At 40.3% G+C, this 20,534-nt stretch overlaps 1 protein-coding gene across 12 annotated transcripts in view; it reads left to right on the top strand.

The window, feature by feature from the left end:
* CELF2 (CUGBP Elav-like family member 2) overlaps nucleotides 1-20,534 on the top strand; it is a 371,106-nt gene that overhangs the window by 239,308 nt on the left and 111,264 nt on the right. For 11 of the 12 annotated variants that reach the window (XM_033057254.2, XM_033057251.2, XM_033057250.2 and 8 more), the window contains one exon: nucleotides 3,759-3,955. In XM_033057254.2, the coding sequence (XP_032913145.1) occupies nucleotides 3,759-3,955 (197 nt within the window). Of the gene's footprint in view, nucleotides 1-3,446; nucleotides 3,591-3,758; nucleotides 3,956-20,534 lie in introns of those variants that run through there. The other variant, XM_033057261.2, reaches the window with a different exon arrangement.

A 20,534-nucleotide genomic window follows, 5' to 3' on the forward strand; every position in this document is an offset into this window, starting at 1 on the left:
TTTTAATGTCTATCATCATTTGAGTACTGACAGTAAGTGCCATGGGATCCCATTCTCATTAGTGTTCTCTACGCTCAGCTATCTCTGTACTTGTACTATTTCAAGAAATGGTCCTAAGCTTTCACAAGGATTGCTTTGCTTCCTTCTGGAAAGTTTTACATGTAGTTTCTCTTTTGTCTTACTTCTTGGGTACAGGAGATGGGGAGATGAGGGAAGGAAGAAGGCAGTTCCTCTGAGAGCCACTGTGTTGGCAAAGAGAAATTAGTAAAAGCCCTACAGCTGTTAGCAGCCAAGAGGTCTTAGTGCTGAGCAGTGATGTCCACTGGGTGAAGATGAAAGCTGGGAGAAGAAAAGGGAATTTATCTTTAGAAGAGATAATTTACAAAGGATCAAGCATATTTGGCTGGATTTTGTGTGGACCCAAAAAGCTCTCTGAAAACTGAGCTATCAGGCAGGGGTGGTGTATAATTTTGTTCCTCTGTGGAGCCTTCAACTGCACTGCAGGGATCAGATCCACAGAATCTCTAAAATAGGTGTTTTCCCCCCGTTGTTGTCTCTTTGCTGTTTTATTCACTTGTTCATTTTGTCTGTATTGGCTCTAGTCCCATACCAGCTGCCAAAGCTGGGTGAGGATACTACTGCAAGTGTCATTGCTTCAACAGTTCATGAGTTCCTCAAAATCCCAACAGTGAGACTTGGATTCCTGCTCTGAGGTGTCTGAGAGCCTTGGTTTGCAACTGAAATCAAAGGAAGTGAAGTTTAGGAAGGAGCCCAGCTGGGTTTGAAGAAATTAGTGCTCTCACTGTGGCCTGAACTTGTCTGTCGAACCGCCAAAATGTTGGCAGCTCAGTCAAGTCCCTACCTTGCAGTAGAAAAGTATTTTAAAGAAAAGCTTAATTTATGCTTGGTTTTCCCCTAACTCTGCAGGAGTTAGTGGATTGACAGAGCTGTCAATGGATGGCAGAATTTAGTTTGGAGAAGTTTTAATGACTTACTCAAGTTAATGCAGGCAGTGAGTGACAAAACCTGTCCCCTGGAGCTTTGCATCAGTGTATGGTACCTATGCCTTGAGTCAGAGCTTCTAACTATCCTCAGTCAATAAAGCATTTAAAGAATATGACCAATGTAATTCAACTTCAGTCCCAACAAAGTAAAGAAAAGGCTTACACATTTTGTTCAATTAGAAGAGAGCCTGGCCTGTGCCTAAACCTTTAGCTCAAAGCAAGAAGTTGATGCTAATAGGGCTATTAACCTGAGAAAACAGGTATTAGTGTTTGGCTTTGTGGTTTCCTAAAAAATTGGCTGATTAGCAATGGAAATTGTGGGGCTCTTGGTGGTAAAGGTGGTTTTGGCAAAGGAAAAAGCAAAGGAATAAACTTGTTATTCTTTATTAAACATGACCCTAGCTGTAATTTTCGGCTGAAGTAGCAATTGTGTATGGATTTCTTAAAGAAGGGATCCAACAGAGAGAACAGATGAAGGGCATAATTTAAAACTGAACTCAATACAAACGACACAGAGAATAAATGAAGTGAAAAGTCAAGCCAATTTATGAAAGAAAATAGTTGACCAAGCCCAGGGCAGAGCTGGGAGCTTAACTAAACTTCTACCTTTTCTTTCAAAATAACATGTAAGCATTTTCCCCAGTTATTTTAAGCTCTGGGTCAGGGATTTTTAAACCTCCCTAGCAGGGAGGTTGTTTGACAGATTGAGTTTTATGTAAAGGAATAGGAATTGAAAAGAAATAATGGAGTGATTTTCAAGAGCTTTAAGTGTCACGTAGGTGCCTCCTGCTCCATGAAAGTTTTGAAAGTTGTTCCCATGAAGTGGGACTCAAGTGAGTCAGTCATGGCTTTTCTGTTTCTTGGCAATTTTAGGGGGGTGGTTGTTTGGATGGTTGGCTTAGTTTGGCTTAAGTGTTGTCTTTGTATGGAAATGCAGTTTCTAAGGTGTGGAGAAGTCAAAATTTCTGCAGGTGAACTTGTGACCTGTAGAACTTAATCAAAATGAAGAGCATTTGCAAGACAAGATATTTGTACCTGAAATGTGATGCAAAAGTTTGGACCAAATGTTTTACTCAGGCAAGATTCCTGCTAGAATAGGTAGGAATTTTAGCCATTTATGAGTGTGATAAACGCTCTTGTCTGCTGATCCATGTTGAAAGCACTTCACAAGGGTTGATCAAACTTCTTGCTGGTGGTGTAAAATGTGCCTTTAATATAACTTTCTCCTCCCTTTCTGTAAGCAGGGAAAGTGCTAAAGTTAATACAGGCATATTAATGTGATTTATGCTTTCAAGGAGATGAAACACATGAAACTAAATAATTTGTCTTCATACAGGTTATAACTGTGAGACAGGGGAATTGCACAAGGTTGTTTTCTTCTCGCCACTCTTAGATTTTTTTTTTCCCCACATGTAAAATACGATTTTCATCTGGTTGTGCAGATTCTGAGCTCTTCCAAGTCCTCCGGTGGGCATTCACTCCTGAACAATCATCAAACAGAGAAATTCTAATTAAAGCAAAGTTTTTTGAAAGTGGCAGGTGGCTCTGAAATGCCTGAATTCTGCCATGATCAGCTTCTGACATTGCTGCATACAGGCCATTTCCCCCCTCTCCCTGGTGGAAAGATGGGGGGGGATGCTTGAAAATTCATGCATCATTAGTGTTCTGTCTTGAAACTGAAACATCCAAAAATCATCAGCACTTCTGGATTTTCTAGCCAAGTAATTAGTTGAAACTACAGTCCTTAATTATCAATAATGCAAGAGGGGGATTGGGGATGGAGTGATGTATTTTTACTTTTGTTCAGTATTTAAAATTATTTATTTTCTGAGTAAGAGTATAAATCCTACTAAACTGGGATCTATCATTTGTCTCCCAGATCACATTATTTTTTGTTCCAAAGTTCTTTTTCACTGCAAAAGTGTGGTTCTTTTGAACTTGGATGTAGGATGTACATCTGGAGATCAGACAGGCTAAGAATTTGCAGGGGCTGAAAGTGTTGAAAATTTGATCTCCTTTTGCGGGGGAAAAAACTTTTTGAAGCAGCATTTTAATTTCCACAACGAAGTAAGCACTGTTGCTTTTTGAATTGTGATTTTTTCTTTCTTATGGCAGCAATAAACAATGTGCTTTAAACTGAGTCTCTCCAGACTGCTTTTCCTTTTTAAAGAGCGTAGGCAACTAATCGGCAGCAACCAGCCACATAGCTGGAGTGTTTTCCATTCTAGGCAATATCATACTAATTTGATGCACACATGGATGCTTCACACAATCTGCAGATTCATCGCTGGCATCTTGCATTAGTCATCTGACAGATTGCCAAGTGTTTCATACTCCTTTCATGTGACTTTATTACAAAACACACACACACACAGAGACACACGCACTGCCTTGTTTCTGCCGGTAGCCAGTTCAGTGAGAATTCACTGCAGTTCTGTTTACAACAGCCATGGAGAGAAACCTGCACTTATTTGCCACTATCCTCTGCTTTAAAATGCAGAAGTCCCAGGTTGTGCTGTGCCACTCTCATCTTATATAATGACATTAAGCAGCAGCCTGCAGAGAAAACCAGACTCAATGAAAAATGTAATAGCATTGTTTTTTGTTCGTAATACTTATGCTATTAATTAAATACTGATTTTTTTTTTTTTCTGCTTTGTGCCAATTGACATCATCTTCTGCATCTAGTGCACATGAAAACTGCGTAGTCTCCTAACTTGCCTTCTCTTTTTAATCTCCTTTTCCACTTTCTAGTAACGGCACAGCTAACAAGATGAATGGAGCTTTGGATCATTCAGACCAACCAGACCCAGATGCCATTAAGATGTTTGTTGGACAGATTCCCCGTTCGTGGTCAGAAAAAGAATTAAAAGAACTTTTTGAGCCTTATGGAGCTGTCTACCAGATTAATGTTCTCCGAGACAGAAGTCAGAACCCTCCCCAAAGTAAAGGTACAGTAGTTCTGCTCTCTTTGCTTTCAGTTTGCTTGTTTTCCCGATGATCTTGCTTGCCCTCAGATTTCCAAAGAGGTTTGATCTCTGTTCTGTGGTATGCTGTGTTGAGCTATGCAGCAGTCCTAAGAGGAGAGGACTTCTGAATCCTATCAGATATTGCCTTCCTCCTCTTCTTAAACTGAAGTTTAATTGTCTGTTATCTGGAAGCATTAATTCCAACTGCAAAAAAATAGGAATAATCGCTCTCCTTGTTTAAATCATCATTGCCAAAAATGTGGAAACCTGAGCGGTTGCTTCCCAGGATTAGCTCATGAAAAATATAATTTTCTATTTCCTTTCGTTTCCTCTCTTTGCACCCCAGGTGGGAATTATTTTAAGGATACAGAAGGGAAAAATGACAGTGGTGGGTTCTTGCCACATCATTGCTCCAGCAGCAATAAAAATTACAAATAGTCATCCTGCCCTTTTTCCAAAATCTGATTTATTTTCTGCAGTCATCCTAAAGGATTGTTTTTTGGCACTGGTATTGTTCTTAATGAAAGGGTTAGTTTTCCTTCCTGCATTTTTTTCTATACATGTGTAAAGTATTTGTCCCTGACTATATTCCTTCCTTTCACTACATATTTAGGCATGTGCTTATGCATATTTAGGCTTAGTGCTTATTTGGCCATATGAGAGTTTTGTGTATTATAGCTGTTTAAGTGTGACACATGCTTACATGTAAACTAAAAGTTTCACAGAATGTATTTTCCTCCCTACCTACCTGTATCTTTTCATTCAGGTTTGCTACATGAAAGAATTGTTACCATTAAAAATAATTAGGGTAGCTCAGAGGCAGAACTGGACGTGCATGTGTGCCCCTGGCTGTAAGGTTGCTAGACAGCTTTTCCTTCTTCCTGCACTCCTGCCACTGACTCTAAAAACCTTCAGAACACACATGCTATGGAGAATATCACAGAATGATTTTGTGGGCTTGCAGCAAAGTTAACAGAGCAAAACAGCCTTTGCTGGAGATGAGAGGTGGCTGCTGTGGTGGGAGGCACACAGCACAGCCTCACTGCTCCTGGGCTTTTGGGCAAAGCACTGCCAAGGCTCAGAGTATCTGCCTTGCCCTGGTACTGGGCAGAGGATCCTCTCAGTGCCTTCTTTTTGCTGCCCAGTTTAAGCAGTGGGGTGCTTTGAGTGACTGTGGTTTATTTTGGGTTGCTTGCATCTCTCACTTGTGGTTAAAAGACTTGGTGCATTGGTCTCACAGCAGTGTCAGGGAGGGGGTCCAGCTCACTGCACCTCCCTGCTAATCTGTACTGGATCACTCTTTCCCCTTCCCCATCCCTGGAAGTGTTCAAGGCTGTGTTGTGTGAACAATCTGCTCTGGTGGAAAGTGTTCCTGTCCATGGCAAGAGAGCTGGAACTAGGTGCTCTTTAAGGTCCATTCTAACCCAAATGATTCCATGATTCTGTGATTCAGAAGCAGAAGGTGTTTCTGGTTGCAGTGTTTCAGTGTAGTCCTGCTTCCAGCCCACCCTGCCTCCCCCTTTCCAGGATTGATGTGTTGTTGCATGTACCCCCGTACTGTGTTGGCACAGAGCCCTCACCAAATGTCTTTTTCTTGTAATGCTGGATAGGAGAGCATTAAGAGGTCAAACAACTGGATTTTCTACAGTCCAGGCTGCTATGGATGAGCAAACTCCTCCTTAGTTTAAACCACTAAAACGCTGAACTTTGAGACTTGTCCATTTGGAAGGAGCTGATTCCTGGGTCACAGCAATGCCTTCCCACTAAGCAGTAAATGAAGTGAGAATGATATTGTGGTTAGACAGAAGAAAACCATTGATACTGATTTCTGGGAATCACTGTACCTGTCCGTCAGGCAGCTGGAAGGCAAAAGGTTGAATCATAGATCATGCAAATCATTGTTGGCTAATTATTAGTGTTTGTAGTATGCAGTGTTCTTTTTGCAAGGTGTCTGGGTTTTGGGGATGCTTTTTGCTTGGACTATTTTCAGCCATGCAGAGATTATGCTTGTCACTTCAGGCATTATGTGTTAATTAATGAGTAAATGAAATTAATCCTGAAGACAGACAGAATAACCTTCAGACTTACTTTTCTCTGGCACCAGCAGCAAGCTCCTCTGGTGGTCAGCTTTTCCCTGGGAAGCTTTGGAGGAGTGTATCTCCATGCTGGCCTCATCCTTCCTCCTGGCTGAATCTGCCAGCAAGGTTGCTAGAAACCTCTTGAGTTTCCTGTAGCTATCTCTTGTCTAGGAATGATCTTTATTTTCTTAATCCAGTAGCACAAAGGATTCTGTGTGAGAGCTTGTTAAGAATGCTAGAAACAAACAAACTGATAAATTACCCTGAGAAACATCCTACAGTCTTCTTTTTATCACAATGCATGAGAAATACTTCACCTATACTAGCTAACTGGCATTTAAAAAAGAAACTGAGTTTTCATTTTTTTGTTTGGAGGTTGTAGAATTATAGAATATCCTGAGCTGGAAGGGACCCATAAGGATCATAAAGTCCAAATCCTGGCTCTGTACAGGAAAACACCAAAAATCACATGTCTGAGGTGGAGTGAAATCCCATGCTCCTCTTCTGTGTAAATACACAAAACAACAATTTTTATTTAATTTGAGCTGGGTGGATTTATGTTGTGCCAGGGATTTTCTGCCTGCTGACCCTTTGTATCACCTCCTGTTTTGTAGAATGGTCTGTCAAGGGGACCTCATGGTCGGGTGAGGTGAAAAAAAGTCAATTTTTCGTTCCATTGCGTGGTTGGGACTGTGTGTCAGGCAGAACATTCACAGCCTGGTGTCACACAGAAATTGTTTTCTGAATATGCTGCAAGCCACAAGTTGCAATGACAGGAATGCAAGTTGGTGTTACTACACTAAGGGTGGGGGGAAGCAGTTAGGTTTTGCTCTTTAAAGAAAAGCATTTTGGATTTTGAAAGATTTCTCTCTTCTCAGGCAAGGGCTGTGTATTTCTGTGAGCTTGGCCAAAGGGGCTCCTCTAATTTGGACCGAGTTTTTCTCTGCTGAACTGTTTATGAAGCTGCAATCTGAGTCTCTCCCAGTTCTGTCGAAAATAACCATAGGCTGCTTCTCTCTCTCCTGCTGTTATTCAGACTGTATATTCTATTCTTTCATACCCTCCAACGACAGACGGCCTAGTTCATGTCTTTCCTCCTCTTTTGTCTTGCTTGCCAGCTCTGCAAAGCTGAGGCTGGAGGAAGACAGGTAGAAAGCCAAGTTTACCTCACTCTGGAAAACCAGAGGAAAGCCATCTTAATTCCACAGATACATTGATACTACTGCAAACGTTGAAGCTTGGCTTATTAATTGGGAGCTTCAGGAATGGCTGCATTCTAGGAAATTCCTCATCCTTTCCAGAGTTGCATTTCTCTGCTTCTTTTGGATGTGTGAAAGAGCTCAGCAAAGTAATTTGACTTTGTTTTTATCTCCTGGTTTTTTGTAAGGTGTTTTCCTCTTTCTGCAACAAGAGGAATCCAGGGGATTTGGAGGATTAAGTAAACTAAATTTTAAAAAAATAAAATTAAAAAAAAAATAGAAAAAAACAGGGCTGGAAATTTCTGTACCACTTAAATAAATGGCACTTTTGGCTTCTGGGGGCAAAGTCTGGGCAGATCAGCCCTCTCTATTCCCAATCCAACTTGCTACCTTTATATAATTTATTCTGGGTGGGTAGATGAATTTTTCCAGAGTGGTTGTTAAAAAGAGCTTCTCTAATAGCTCAAATGCAGCCAGCTCTGTGTGAAGGCAGCATACACTGCCACCAAGATCTCTCTTCCTCCCCACTGTTTTCCTAAGCCGGAAAGATTTCCTTGGCTACTTTGGTTTTGAAGTCCAAGTGCTGAAGCAAGCAGATGGCACAGAGCTGCTTGTGCCTTTTGAAATGCAGCAGAAGAGTCTTGGGCCAGATCCACTACGTCCTTTTGGCATCTTGTCTCTGTTTCAATACCTGACAATTTGTGTAGGGATCAAGGTCCCCTAAACCAGCTTTTTGAGCCTGAATCTCTTTGTGCTGCCATAGGAATCGCACTGCAGAAAGCAGGGAGAGGCACCTGTGTAACAACTGACTGTTTGCTTGCAGCCTTTTACAGACCCTTTATCAGATTAGAGGGAGGCTGCTGGGTGAACAAGGATGTGCTGCAGTTAAAGGCCAGTGTTTATTATTATCCTATTTAACATGGTAATTTAAGTCTACTGGGAAGCAAGCAGAGGAATCTGATAATGAGGCATTCATCTGCTGCATTCAGGAGAGACCAGGTGGGCAAGGAGGCATATAGGTAAATATAGTTACATATAGAGAGAGATACAGCTGGGAGGCAGAAGTTACCTGGCTTGCTTGAGCACCTTTTCAGCCTCAGTTTAGCCCTTCCAAAATAAGCAAGTGCAGGCAGGGAGGATGATTCCTCTCCTCCAGCAGGTCCCTCTCACTGTGCCTGGTACAGTAGGAGAAAAGGGAACTCGGTCAGTGCTGCACAGCAGCAGAGCTGTGGCACTCAGTGCCCATCCTGAGTCACAGCTGACAATGACAGTCCTTTTGTCACAGTGCCCATCCTGAGTGTCCTAACCTGCAGCAAAGACCAGCTGCTCCCTGCTCCTTGTGGCACCACACAGCCAGCTGCACCCTCTGCTCCTTCAGGCAGTTTCAATACTCTGCGTTTGGCAGAACTGCTTTAGATGCTCTTTAAAAGCTCCCTTCAGCCAGCACTCCAGGAGCCAGGGTTTCTCTACACTTTGTGCCTTATTCTGTGTTTTGAATGCTCTCACAGGCCCATGTGAACAGTGTGTAGCTTTTGAGATCAGATGAGTTGCACCATGAGCACATTTGCAATGAAAAGGCGGGAGTTGTGCCCACAGCCATCGTGCATGTGTGTTAGACTAAATTTTGGTGATGGTGGCCGATAGATATTTTGCTACTATGCTGACTTTAAATCTTCTCCTGCACTGTGTTAAAAAGTGCCTTGTGTGTTATTTTTTAGCAAGTGCATTGTCCACTATAAGAAGTTTCTCACAACAAAGACTGGTAAAAACCAGATGTCATTAAATACAAGTACAGTGGGGAAGAAGAGTGAATGATAAAGTGGAATTTTTAACTTGAAGTTTCTGACTGTAGGGCATTTAAATTTAAACCTTAAAAAATCTTAAATCTATAATTTTAAATAGGTTGTAAATAGCATTATAGAATATATTCCAGATGTGAGCTGATTTTTAGAAAAGGTAATTCTTACTCGACAAATCTGATGGAGTTTGTCAAGAAGTTTCTGTGAAAGTGGACAGGTGTGAAATCATCTATATAGTCAAGCTGATTTCCCAGGGGCATTTCACACAGTGTCACACAGGAGACAAATCCATGCAGTTGCTGGTGAAGCAGAGAAGGGCCCATTTCCAAATGGGGAAAGGATCTGGGCAGATGATGGAGGGCAGATTAGAATGGGGAAAGGTTACGGGCAGGGGGAAGAGAGGGGAGGATGATTGGAGAGCAACAGGGGCTGTTATTGGAGATCAATATTTTTTCACTCTCTATGTAAATGGCTTTGACAGAACGAACCACTAACTTGTTATCCAACTTTTTGGATCATGCAGAAGGGACTAGATTGGGGAGAAGCCACCTGATAACCCGGAGAAAACATTCAAACAAAAGAGATTCTGCTGGGTAAAATGAACCGTGAGCGAGAAGAGTAAATTTTATTTTGAGTGAACACATGTGTTGAATGAGTGTATTTTTCAAAGATTTGAAAGCAGGAGAGGATTCAAAGAGTGCACATATCATAAAAGGACTGAGATGATGTTTTGTATCTGTGTGGTCAAAAAGGCACAGAAAATGCAAAGCTGTATAAATGGAAGCATTGAATAGAGCCTTCAAGGAAATACTGCACCACTTAAAGAAGGATTTTTTTAAAATCATGCTTAAACTACAGTTACCAATATTTAGTAACATTCTATAGAAAAGGGCAGAGGTCCAGAGAAGAGCAGCATGATTTTGTATGAAGTCAGGAAGGGTTGAGCCATGATGAAAGGTCTACGAAGGTTAACTTGTAAAGGGCTTCAAACATTGACTTAGGAGAAAGCTAAAAGGGGAAAATCTGAGGAAGAATACAGGACTGTACCTTGGTTTGGAAAGAAAAAGTTGTAAGGGGATGCAATCGAAGTTTCTGCAGTATGTTGAAGTGCATACCAAAGGCAGGAATAGATAAACTCTTTCAATTAATGTTAAACCCAGGGACTGCACAGCCTAGACTTAAGACTGAAGAACAGCAGGCCAACGGAAAAAAATTAGACTTCTCAAGTAAAACTTTCTTCCATCACTTGCAGAGCAGAGAATGGCTCCCAGAAGAAGCAGCAGTGAGAGGAGTTCCAAAAGAAACTTTATTTTTGCTTGCTTCCATGTAGTGTTTTGAAATAATTCATCTGGAACAGGACGTGACACAACTGCTCCCCGTGTCCAAGTGCAGTTTCACCCCATAAACAGCACAAGGTGCCAAGCTGTCGGTGGCTTTGCTATGTCCAGCACAAAGAGGGGCTGAGATTGATGTCCCCTGATATTTTTGCATTGCTTTGAAGAGAGGGAGCAGATCAGGATAACATCCCATCGTGTACTTGACTGCAAACCTGTTGCCCACATAAATCAGTCTCACTGTATGCTCCCTTCATTGACAATGGCAGGAAAGTCAGCCCCTTTGACAGCAAAAATTGTCACAGTAAACCCAGCCCAGACAGACAGAGCAGAAGTAGTGGAAGATATTTGTTGAGACCCTGTAACAGGAGCAGGGGGCTGTGGCTGCAGAATGGGAAGGCAAGAGGATTGGGGGGGGACTTGGGTAGAGGATTTTTTACTGGTGGTATTTATATACAGAGGCAGCACAGAAATCTGTCTTTAGCCTTGTTTCTTAAGTTCCTGTACACGTTGCATGAATGACTGGCACAGAATGAAGCTGGGTTTTTTTGTTGGTTTGTTTTTTTTTTTTTTTAAGGCGTCTTTTCCCTCCCCATTTTTATGGTATTTATCACAGTGGGAGCCTGGTCCAGAAATGAGGACTCTAGGTATTGCTGTAAGAAGTTAATAAAAATAACACATCTCTAGGGATTAAAGTAGATCACTTTGGGGCTCATTGGCTGCAGTTTCATAGCAGCTTAAATATGATTTACAACTGCATATGAATTTTAAAAATTGAACTAAGACTGTATAAGCACATTATTAATTACATCTATGATTAAAAAAATGCAAAAACTTTAACTACATGAATCTTTTTAGTTAAATTGACAGAAAACCTATGTACAGACCAGCCATGAGAAGAACAAGACTTCATATTCCAATTGTGGTTCTTTCAAATGTTCATATCTGATAAACACTTGGGGAAAAGACAAGTTCAGTAAAGGGGTGTTTGAAAAGGGAGTTTTGAACTTAATTCAGGCATGCTATAATGTTGACAACTTCAGCACATCATCCAGCATTTACTTATAGAATATTTTAGAACAACTTAAAAAAGAGTCTCAAATGTTCATAAAATATTAACGGATAATCTGTTGTTTGTAATGACATCACTTCGTTGGGAAAAAAAAAAATGTAAGCAGGCAGTTAGAACAGCCTGAACTTTCAGTAAAATTGGAAAAAAAGCAACTAATCAAATTGCTTTGTTGAATGTGAATAACATGCCAAACCTCACTTTCTCAAATATATAATCTCAAAGGCAGAAAATTGCAATGCATGGAAAAATCTAAGTCGAGTCATGCACACACTTGGACGCAGGAATTAATCAATAGATATAATACTCAGACATAAAACACAGGCATGCTTTAAGTATTTTCAAGATTGCTGCCTACATTTAAAATATATACATCTATAAAAGTGCCAGATACTGTCAGTTTGATATTTATGGTATCCAGTTGCTTTAGTGGCATATTAAAGCTCACATCAATGAGATTCGACCATTTTATGATATTGTGGCACTGCAATTCTTTCCTCTTCCAATTTTCTATTATGTGAATAAACATGCACTATTTATCTGCTCTTACATAAAAAATTACGTGAGTTTTTGTTAAAGGACAATGGCTTCAAAACAAACTACACAACCCTTCTCATGTTATGTAGTGTTTCTTTTTCTATTCAGTTCTAATATCGAGATCATTTGCTCCTAACACATGAGGAGATTTTGCAAAGGATGTGGGGGCTGGCCTGAAATCCTCACACACTTTGGCAAAGAGCTCAAAGGAAGAAAACATTTGACAACTGAGCAGTGTCAAAAATGAAGTGTAATTGGGAGGCAGCCTTATGAGCATGGATTTTGGGTGTACTGCAGCTTCCAAATCTCTCATTTCCACTGCAAAAACAGCGTTTTATTGCTTTTATCTTCTGTTCGTTTCACCCCGCTAAAAAAGTGCCTGTGCACATATATGTACAAATAGCTTAAAATTAAAACCCACAATACAGGAAGATTCTTTGTTAAACAATAGAAGGAGACACTCCAAGGCAGTAAGAATTTCTCTGTCACTGCTGAGATGATGTGAAAGACATAAATATTACAATGAAGGGTCACAATAAAAAGCTAAAGACCACATAAAACATTTTAGCATAAATATGTCATCAATCTTGCTAGTTCTTAACATGAAATTTAATCCCCAGGAGGGCCTTGAAAGGATGTCTGCTATTCTTTATAATTTTGAAATGCATTAAAAGCAGATATGTATAGCATGTATAGCAGTGTAAATTAATTACTGTTTCATTACTTCCATCTTCCCTGCAACAGACCTTGTCACCCTGTATGGTTTTTTTTTTTTTTTTTGTGGGAGTAGGGTAGCAAGAGGGCAGATTTGGGGTTGTTTTGGGTCTGGCAGGACTTACAACACCCTCAGTGTCCGACTTCAGTGATACAGATGCTATAAAAAGATGTGCTGTGCCAGCTGTAGTATTACTCTTTTTTTAATACATCAGTTTCACAGTGCACTGTAACCATCAGCATATTTCAAAAGAATAGCAAATAACTCCCTGAGGATAAAGTCTGGTAGTGGCTTCTAAGCCTGGTTTGAGCTTAACTCAAGCCAGTGAGCTGTGGGTGGAAGGCTGTGTATGCCATATAAATCTCCTGGTCCATCTGTCTTGGGAAAGAATGCATTTTCAGGAATCTGTGTCTTTCTAATTGCTTATAAAAACACTCTGAGACAAGCCAGTGAATAAATTAAATTTCAATGTTTCCAGTGGATCTTTTCAGTTTCTCACTGAACCTAATTACTGTCTAATCTATGCCCATGAGTATGCAGTTTTAAGTGGGACGTTAGACTTTCACTCTGCAGATTAAACTCTGTGGTGCATAAATTCATTATTGTTTGTGGAAGAGAAAACTTCAGAAAACCACTACCTTGTGGTTTTAATTTAAAATAACTACTGCATCCAATTCAGGCATTCTTTTAGAGGACTAAGAAGAGCTGTAAAGAGGTGGAAGATGTTTTCTAATAAACCGTGTCTCTTATTCACCCAACTGAATTGGGAAAATTTATGTTTCAAACAATAATTAAACTCTCCTCGTAGCTCAAGATGTCATGCCTTCAACTGCAATTTTAGGGAGCTGTACCACAATAGGGAGTAGATTAATATAATGTACTGCAGGAAACTTTTTGCTGCAAGGATGAGTGTAGCACCGTGAGGAGCAGGGCTGCTGCTTCAGCCAGACATCTCCAAGTGTTTTGCAAAGGGAGACAAATAGCATCACTCCAATTTTACCAGCTGGAAGAATTGAGATACAGAGGCCTGGGGGGAATTTTCCCAAATTTTTTGAGTCTCTGTGAGCAGGCAGAGAATAATGTCCTCTCTGTGCTGGCGTCGTTTTGCCTAAATCAAATCTGCTCCCTTCATTTTTAGTGCGTGAATCCCTGAGCTGGTTGACACAAAAATTTTGTTATGTTAACACTGCCCAGGTGAGATCTGCATTAGTTTATTCACATATTAATCGGATCTGATAAGAACTGCAGTTAGAAAACAAGTGTGGAGCAGACCCAAAGGCACCAGCTCTCACTCTTCCTATGCTTCCCCTAATTAATACAATGAGTCTTAAACAACAATCTTCCTTTATTATTTGCAGATCATGGGATATAAAAATCATTGTAGATTTAAAATGGACTATATTAACCCAAGTAATTCCACCAGGACTTGAGTTTCTATAGTGAAAAGTGTTGTGTTGTCTCTGGCTCAATTAGATTTTTCTCAGTGTCAATTTTAATTCACTTCACCAGAGCATGGGGGAACTCTCAGAGGAAGGGAAAATGTTGCTTCTGAATGAGAGCCTCCTGTAGCCCACATTTTATTTAAGAGTTTTAAAATGCTTTGCAGTCCCACGTTCTCCCTTGAACGTCTGCTATTGTGTGCCATAAGAGCTGAACAAAATCGCTTGATGTTTCCTAATGTGACAGGCATCTGAGGCTGAGCAGGAGGATGGAAACGGGGAAAGCAGGATCCTTGGTCCCTCTTTTCATTTAATACTAAAAAGAAAAAAAGAAGTCTTGATGAGCCTTGGTGGCCAAATAAATTTCATGTCAAATCTTTCCCACTCTTCCAAACACCTGCCCATGCATTAAAAAAAAGTAAAAATTAGGCAGCAGGGTTTCCTTTTGCAGTGCTGAGCTCAAGACAGAAACTTGAGTGGCCTCAAAAGTTGTTTTTTTCCCTTTGTATTTGGTGTTTCTCACCTTCCATGGCTGTCAGCACTTCAGTGTGCATTGCTTGGTTACGTATTCTCTGCTTGGTGCAGAGTAACCCAAAATTACTATCTCTTCTCTATTTCAAAGGGTAAAATTGGGTAGATCTTTAACTTGAGAATTGTGAGAAGGTTTCTCATTGTGAGAAAGAGAAGACAAGTAGAGCTTATGATAGAACTGTCACGGAAGGTTTCCCCAAGACAAGGGCCTGAAATGTCCGCTGTGGATAGGTAGGGCTTTCCAAAATGCTCTTTGCCATCATGTTCAGCAGTTTGCTCTTCCTATCTCTACACTTGTCCTTCCCATATTTCATTAAACCCTTGAGACTGTCAATTTATGGGTAGTTGTGCACACACACTAAAGTTTTACTTTGTGTTTGGGTGGGTTTTGATTTGTTTGCTGGTGTTTTTTGGCTGACACCTCCTTTACCAGTTTTGCAGTGATTGAGACTGCTTTCCAGGATATCACTGGGCTGCCTGTAGGAAATGAGCTGGGGCTGTCACCAAAACCAGTCTGTTGGATCAATGGATGTGAATCTCTTTTCTGATTCAGACAGAAGATGATGCCAAAGCATGGTGCTCAAGTGCCCCATAATTATTAATAATGCAAACTTGTGTATGAAAGGTAAATATGAAATTGTCTCCATGCAGAACACCTTCATGTTTTTCAGAAGAACTGTGCAAAACACACTCTGAAAATTCAGGTTTCCAAATGTGTCATCTCCCAACCTTTTTTTTTCTAACAGTTTTAGCTTTCCTTCCCAGTTAGAATGTGATGCCTTTCTCTGCTGTTACTTGCTAGTTCTCACTTGGGCATATATTGAGTTAAAAGGTGCTGTGTGGAAGTAGGGAATTATTACTATTAATATGACTATTATTATCATCATTTAGATGCTGCAGTTTAAGTAGTTAAAAAAAAAATTTCAAAACTAAAGGTCAGTGTAGCTTGTAGGTTTACACATGCACTGTACAAGTAACCTTCAGAAATTTCCTCATGACAAGATAAGTGCAGCAATTATATTTAAATGAGTGCCAGAGAAAATTTCACTGTAAACTGCATTAGCTGGAGAGTGTGTGCTGTAAGAGGATTTAATTGAATTAATGTTACTTACTATCAAAAGCTCCATCTAGTGTATTGCCAGGTCTCCTTATTACTAAGAATAATATTTGGCTCATAAAGACCCCTGCTCAACTAAGCACACAGTCCTGATGACTTCAGCAAGTGAATAAAATTAAAGCATTTCCTTCACTGCTTTGCTGAACAGGAACAGGCTGGAAGCTGGGAACACTGGTTTGTGTACAGAGCAGGGAATCACCGAGCCCTTTAACAAGGCTCTTTATGCAGATTCCTCTTACCATGGTTTCCTAAGTGTCTAAGGGAGGTGTGATTTTGGCATGAGTGTCCTCCCCAGCTTGGTTTGAGTCATGGCTGCACCAGAGATGGAACTGAGCATTGTCTGGGTGTTCAGCAGGGACTGGGGATGATCCACGCTGGGGTTTGGAAACCTTCCACAAACAACAGCAGCGATGGCAGAGGGATTTTGTTGAATAATCCTGGTGGTATTTTTCATGCTGGTATTAATGCAGGACTCTCCCTCTCTCATTATACAGATGTGCCACAATGAGATCCAGAGAGGTGTTTTGTGTGACTTCCTATATAAAAGCAGAAATGCAAATGAGCTGCATTTACATATCCACATGATATAAACAGAAAACTGAGACGCGTGGAAACGCAGGGACATAGCCAGAGACATGCTTCAAACCAGGGATAAAAAAAGCCATAGTTTTCCGACACTTATGTTTGAACCATTAAGGAGAAAATGTGGTGTATTGTATGTTTTTGCAGAATATTTTTGAATGTCAAAATTCCCATTGAAGCCTGTGTCTCTTTATGTTTGATATTATTTTATTTTCCTTTCACATGCATTCTCTAAAAAGTGAATACATGAAATCTAGGGGAAAAAAAAAACCTTTTATTCTCCATTCATTCAGCAACAAAAGCAACAAAGAAAGACGGTTTGAACCAATCTTTTATGAAAATTGGGAAACAGTAGAACAGTTTCCACAACAACTTTCTTTATTGTTGGCTGAATCAAATGGCAAAAGTTTTTATTCACCTACGCATCTTATATTTTAACAAGCCACATGCCACTCCTGAACTTCACCCACCCGTATTTCTGCATGCGGGTGGCATTCTGGTACAGCCAGTGAGGCACATGCCATTCAAAGGAGTTACAATCTCCTCTTTGTTTTTGTGGTCTTGTTTTGGGGAAGAAAAAGAAAGAGTAATTGCCCGTGTTAACTGATGTTCATTACACTGAATTGTTTAGCTCTCTTAAAAAATCATTGGTCTGCTTTTTTCCCCCCGTGAAAGTATTCAAGGTCTCAGTTCACAAAAGAGAAATCAGCATGTAAAGCAGCAGTCTGGCAATCTGTGCTGCAAGGAGCAGAGTGCCACGTTCTGTGCAGAAATGTCAGCGGAGTTTGCTGTCTTCAGAAAAAAAAAAAGGGCAAATATTTAGTAAGGATGAGAAACATTATTACTGTTGCAGTCAGACGTGATTTTGGGGAACAATCTGTTTAAGAGTAGGCATTTTTCCTCATACATTTGTATGTAGCATTCATGATTGGACAGTCATTAGGTAACATCTGGCACGAGCTGTTCCTCTTTCTCCCTAAGTTTCATGGCTTTGTTTTGTGTATGAGAAGGATATTACAAAAGGTAATTTGTTGTCTCATTCCCATTGGTATGGTCATGGTTTTAACTTTTGAATTACTCCCTGGAAATAGGAGGAAGTGGGGGAGAAACACCATTTGGGTATTTTTAATAGGGAATAGGCAGTATTTAGATCTCATAGCCGGTGCCCAGGGTGTGTTGTGTTCATGCAGCAAGTCAAAAGTGCAGCTGCAGACCAGGCTCCATGAGCCACAGATAACAAAGGCACCCAAAATCTGGGGCTCCAGCTTTGTCCACATGCTCTTATTATCATTTACTGTTTGTCTTGCAGATGCACGTAACAGATTGTACAATATGCTGTACAAACAGATTGGTAGAATGATCTTTGTCCTGAAACACTGACAGCAGAGCTGAACAAGAAGTATTGACAGTGTGCCTGCACTGAGATCTGCACAGCCCAGACACCACAGTTCTGGACTCATGTCCTCAACAAAAGGGCATTGTGCATCTTTGGTGAAGCAAAGGTCTGTTCTTGCTGATCTTGCTGTAAATGGCTGAAATTTTAAATAAGAATTAAAAGAAAATAGCACAAAGATCATTAGAGAGGGAGTAGGAGAAGGGAATGTGCCTAGTTCTTTCTTTTTTTTCACTTCTTCTCATCTAACAGCATTTCTTCTACACTTGCCAGATTGAGTGTGTCAAAGGAGCAAACTTTCAAACTTTGGGCAGTTGCTCCCACTATTGGAACAAAGCCCTGCCAAAAAAAAAAAAAAAAAGGCTGGGGCATACAGGGCTGAGGCTTTGGTGACCTGACTGGGAGGGGCACTGCTCATGGAAACTCTGACGTTTTGGAAATGATAGGGAGAGCGAGCCTACAAACTTGGCTTGCTCTCACAGGGCTACCCAAACAGGAAAAATCCTAATACTTAATGTCTTTTTCATCATCCAGGGCATGCAAAAAGATCATCCACTTATGCCCTGCATGGTTAAGAAAACCAGGAATTGCTCACTTATTTACTGAAGTAGCTAATGTGCATTTCAAAGTGCCTCAGTCTTGGCTTGTGGGGGAAGGAGGAGTGAACATTAAGATTAATTTCAGTGAAAATATTTTGTGGGAATAGTTTGTTCAGTGAATCTAGATCATCTGCAGCTGGTAGAATAATGATATAAGCCCATTTATATGCTTTATTAAATCAACAAACCACATGAAAATGGAGGTGGTTTGTGTTGTGCACACAGCTTTCAGAGGATCTTTGCTTAGGGACGAGAAATGATTTTGCCATTTAGAAACACTTTTGTTTCTCTTTCATGTGAAAGTGCTCTCTCACTAAAATTATTAAAGAAAACATTTTTCAACTCTGAAGTATTACTGATATTTTGGCAATGGCTGGGGCCAGTAGACCAAGGGATGGGAACTGCTGAGCACTCGGTGTTTAAACAACTGGTGTTGACTTTGCGGTTACAGAAGTTTTATGACTGGATCAGACATAAAACTTGACCCACGTTTCTGGTTTGAGGTGAGGCTGTACAGGAACATGCCAGGATCCAGGGCTCCTGGCTGCTCAGGGTTGGGCCACTGTGGCCTTTGTAAAAACAAGTTGGTCTCTCGATCAGGTGAGAGATTTTGAGTTCCAGGATGCAAAGGTCTCAGGTTTGGAAACTTAACTTAAATGAAAAAACTCTGCTGGTTCATCCAGCCTGTTGTCTGCCAAATCTATGCTTGTTCTGTTTAGCGCATTCCTAAATGTTTTGTCCAATTTTATTTGGAAATGGACCATGGAACACTCTTTCCAACTCCCCCCCACAACCCAAAGATTAAATGTTTTGTTATTGTACTGTAAACACACACAGTCTTAACATTTTTTTGGTGTTTCGGTCCCCCCATTTTATTTATTTTCTGTTGTATAATCTCTCTTCTGTGCTAATATTGATGAATTGGAGGGATGCATTTTCTGTCATGTAAAATAGTATTGGGGATAAACTCTGCCTAGGATTTTGGCTGACCCTTCATCAGGCTTAGCTCAAAAATTAATTTGTCATTACCCAGGTGCTATGCACTAAGCTTTATTGGCATAGAGGAGCACCACATCCTGTATGTTCTTTGGAAGGGAAAAAAGTGATCATATAATCACTGAGACAGTAAACAGTCATTTCCAATCTAGTAATATTTTATATGAACTGGCACTGTATGTTGTATATCATCCATCTTGCTAATCCTTGTTCCACATTGCCTCCCACTTGAGGCCAAGAACATTACAGCTGTGCCAGAGAGTGGGTGGAAAAATAGCCTTATTATTAACCTAAGTTGAAAACATAATGGCTTTTTGAATGTCTTCATTCACAGATGCAGTCATACTAAAATATTAATACCCTTAAGTGTAGAGAAACAGAACTTTCATTTTAAATCCATTGTCCATGTGTGTTGCAAAAGGGAAAGACTTGAAAGAGTTGTGAATTCCCTGTGTCTTTTGTTTTATCTTTTATCCTTTAAATGTCAGTATTCTGTAAGAAAGGAGCCAAAATATTCTTCAGAGTAGGTTTTGAGCAATGTTGCTGCCATCACTAACATTGTGTTGTAGTAAAGGAAAAAGAGTTTTCCAGTTTTCTCTTTCTCTTAAAAGACTGGTAATAACTGAGTGGATATTGAAACACATAATGACTTTTTAGCATCATGATCAAGCAGGGCTGCATTGCCAATGTCAGTGTTTGTTTAAATCTCATCCCTAGAGGGAATCAGACATATTCAAGTTGCATGTGTTTTCTGGGAGGAACCATCACAAAGAGCAGAGGAGAAAACTGCAACCCTCATCTGATTAATCTTCAGAGCTCCCCAGGATCCCTGATTTACAAGCAGAAATGAGGAAACTAGCAGTGAAAGCTGAGTAAATTTGCAGCACAACATCACTGAAAAGGCACAGAAAAAGGAGATGATGCTCTTCTTTAGTTATACTCATGGTTTGCCTTTCCTAACTCTGCAATTTACTTCTGTGTATCTTTTCCCAGGTAAAACATGAATCTTCCACGAACCTCTTTAGGAGGTGAAAGAATTGCTCATGAAGAGTATTCAGAGAAAAAAAGAAATAAGTCTTGATTGTACTAATTTATGACTAGCATGAAAAAATGTCCCGTCTTTTAAAAAGGAAAATAAAAGGATTAAAACTTCCAGTGTGTCAAGCCATGTGT

The sequence above is a fragment of the Catharus ustulatus genome, chromosome 4 (genome assembly GCF_009819885.2).
Source record: "Catharus ustulatus isolate bCatUst1 chromosome 4, bCatUst1.pri.v2, whole genome shotgun sequence".
Taxonomy (NCBI): Eukaryota; Metazoa; Chordata; class Aves; order Passeriformes; family Turdidae; genus Catharus; species Catharus ustulatus.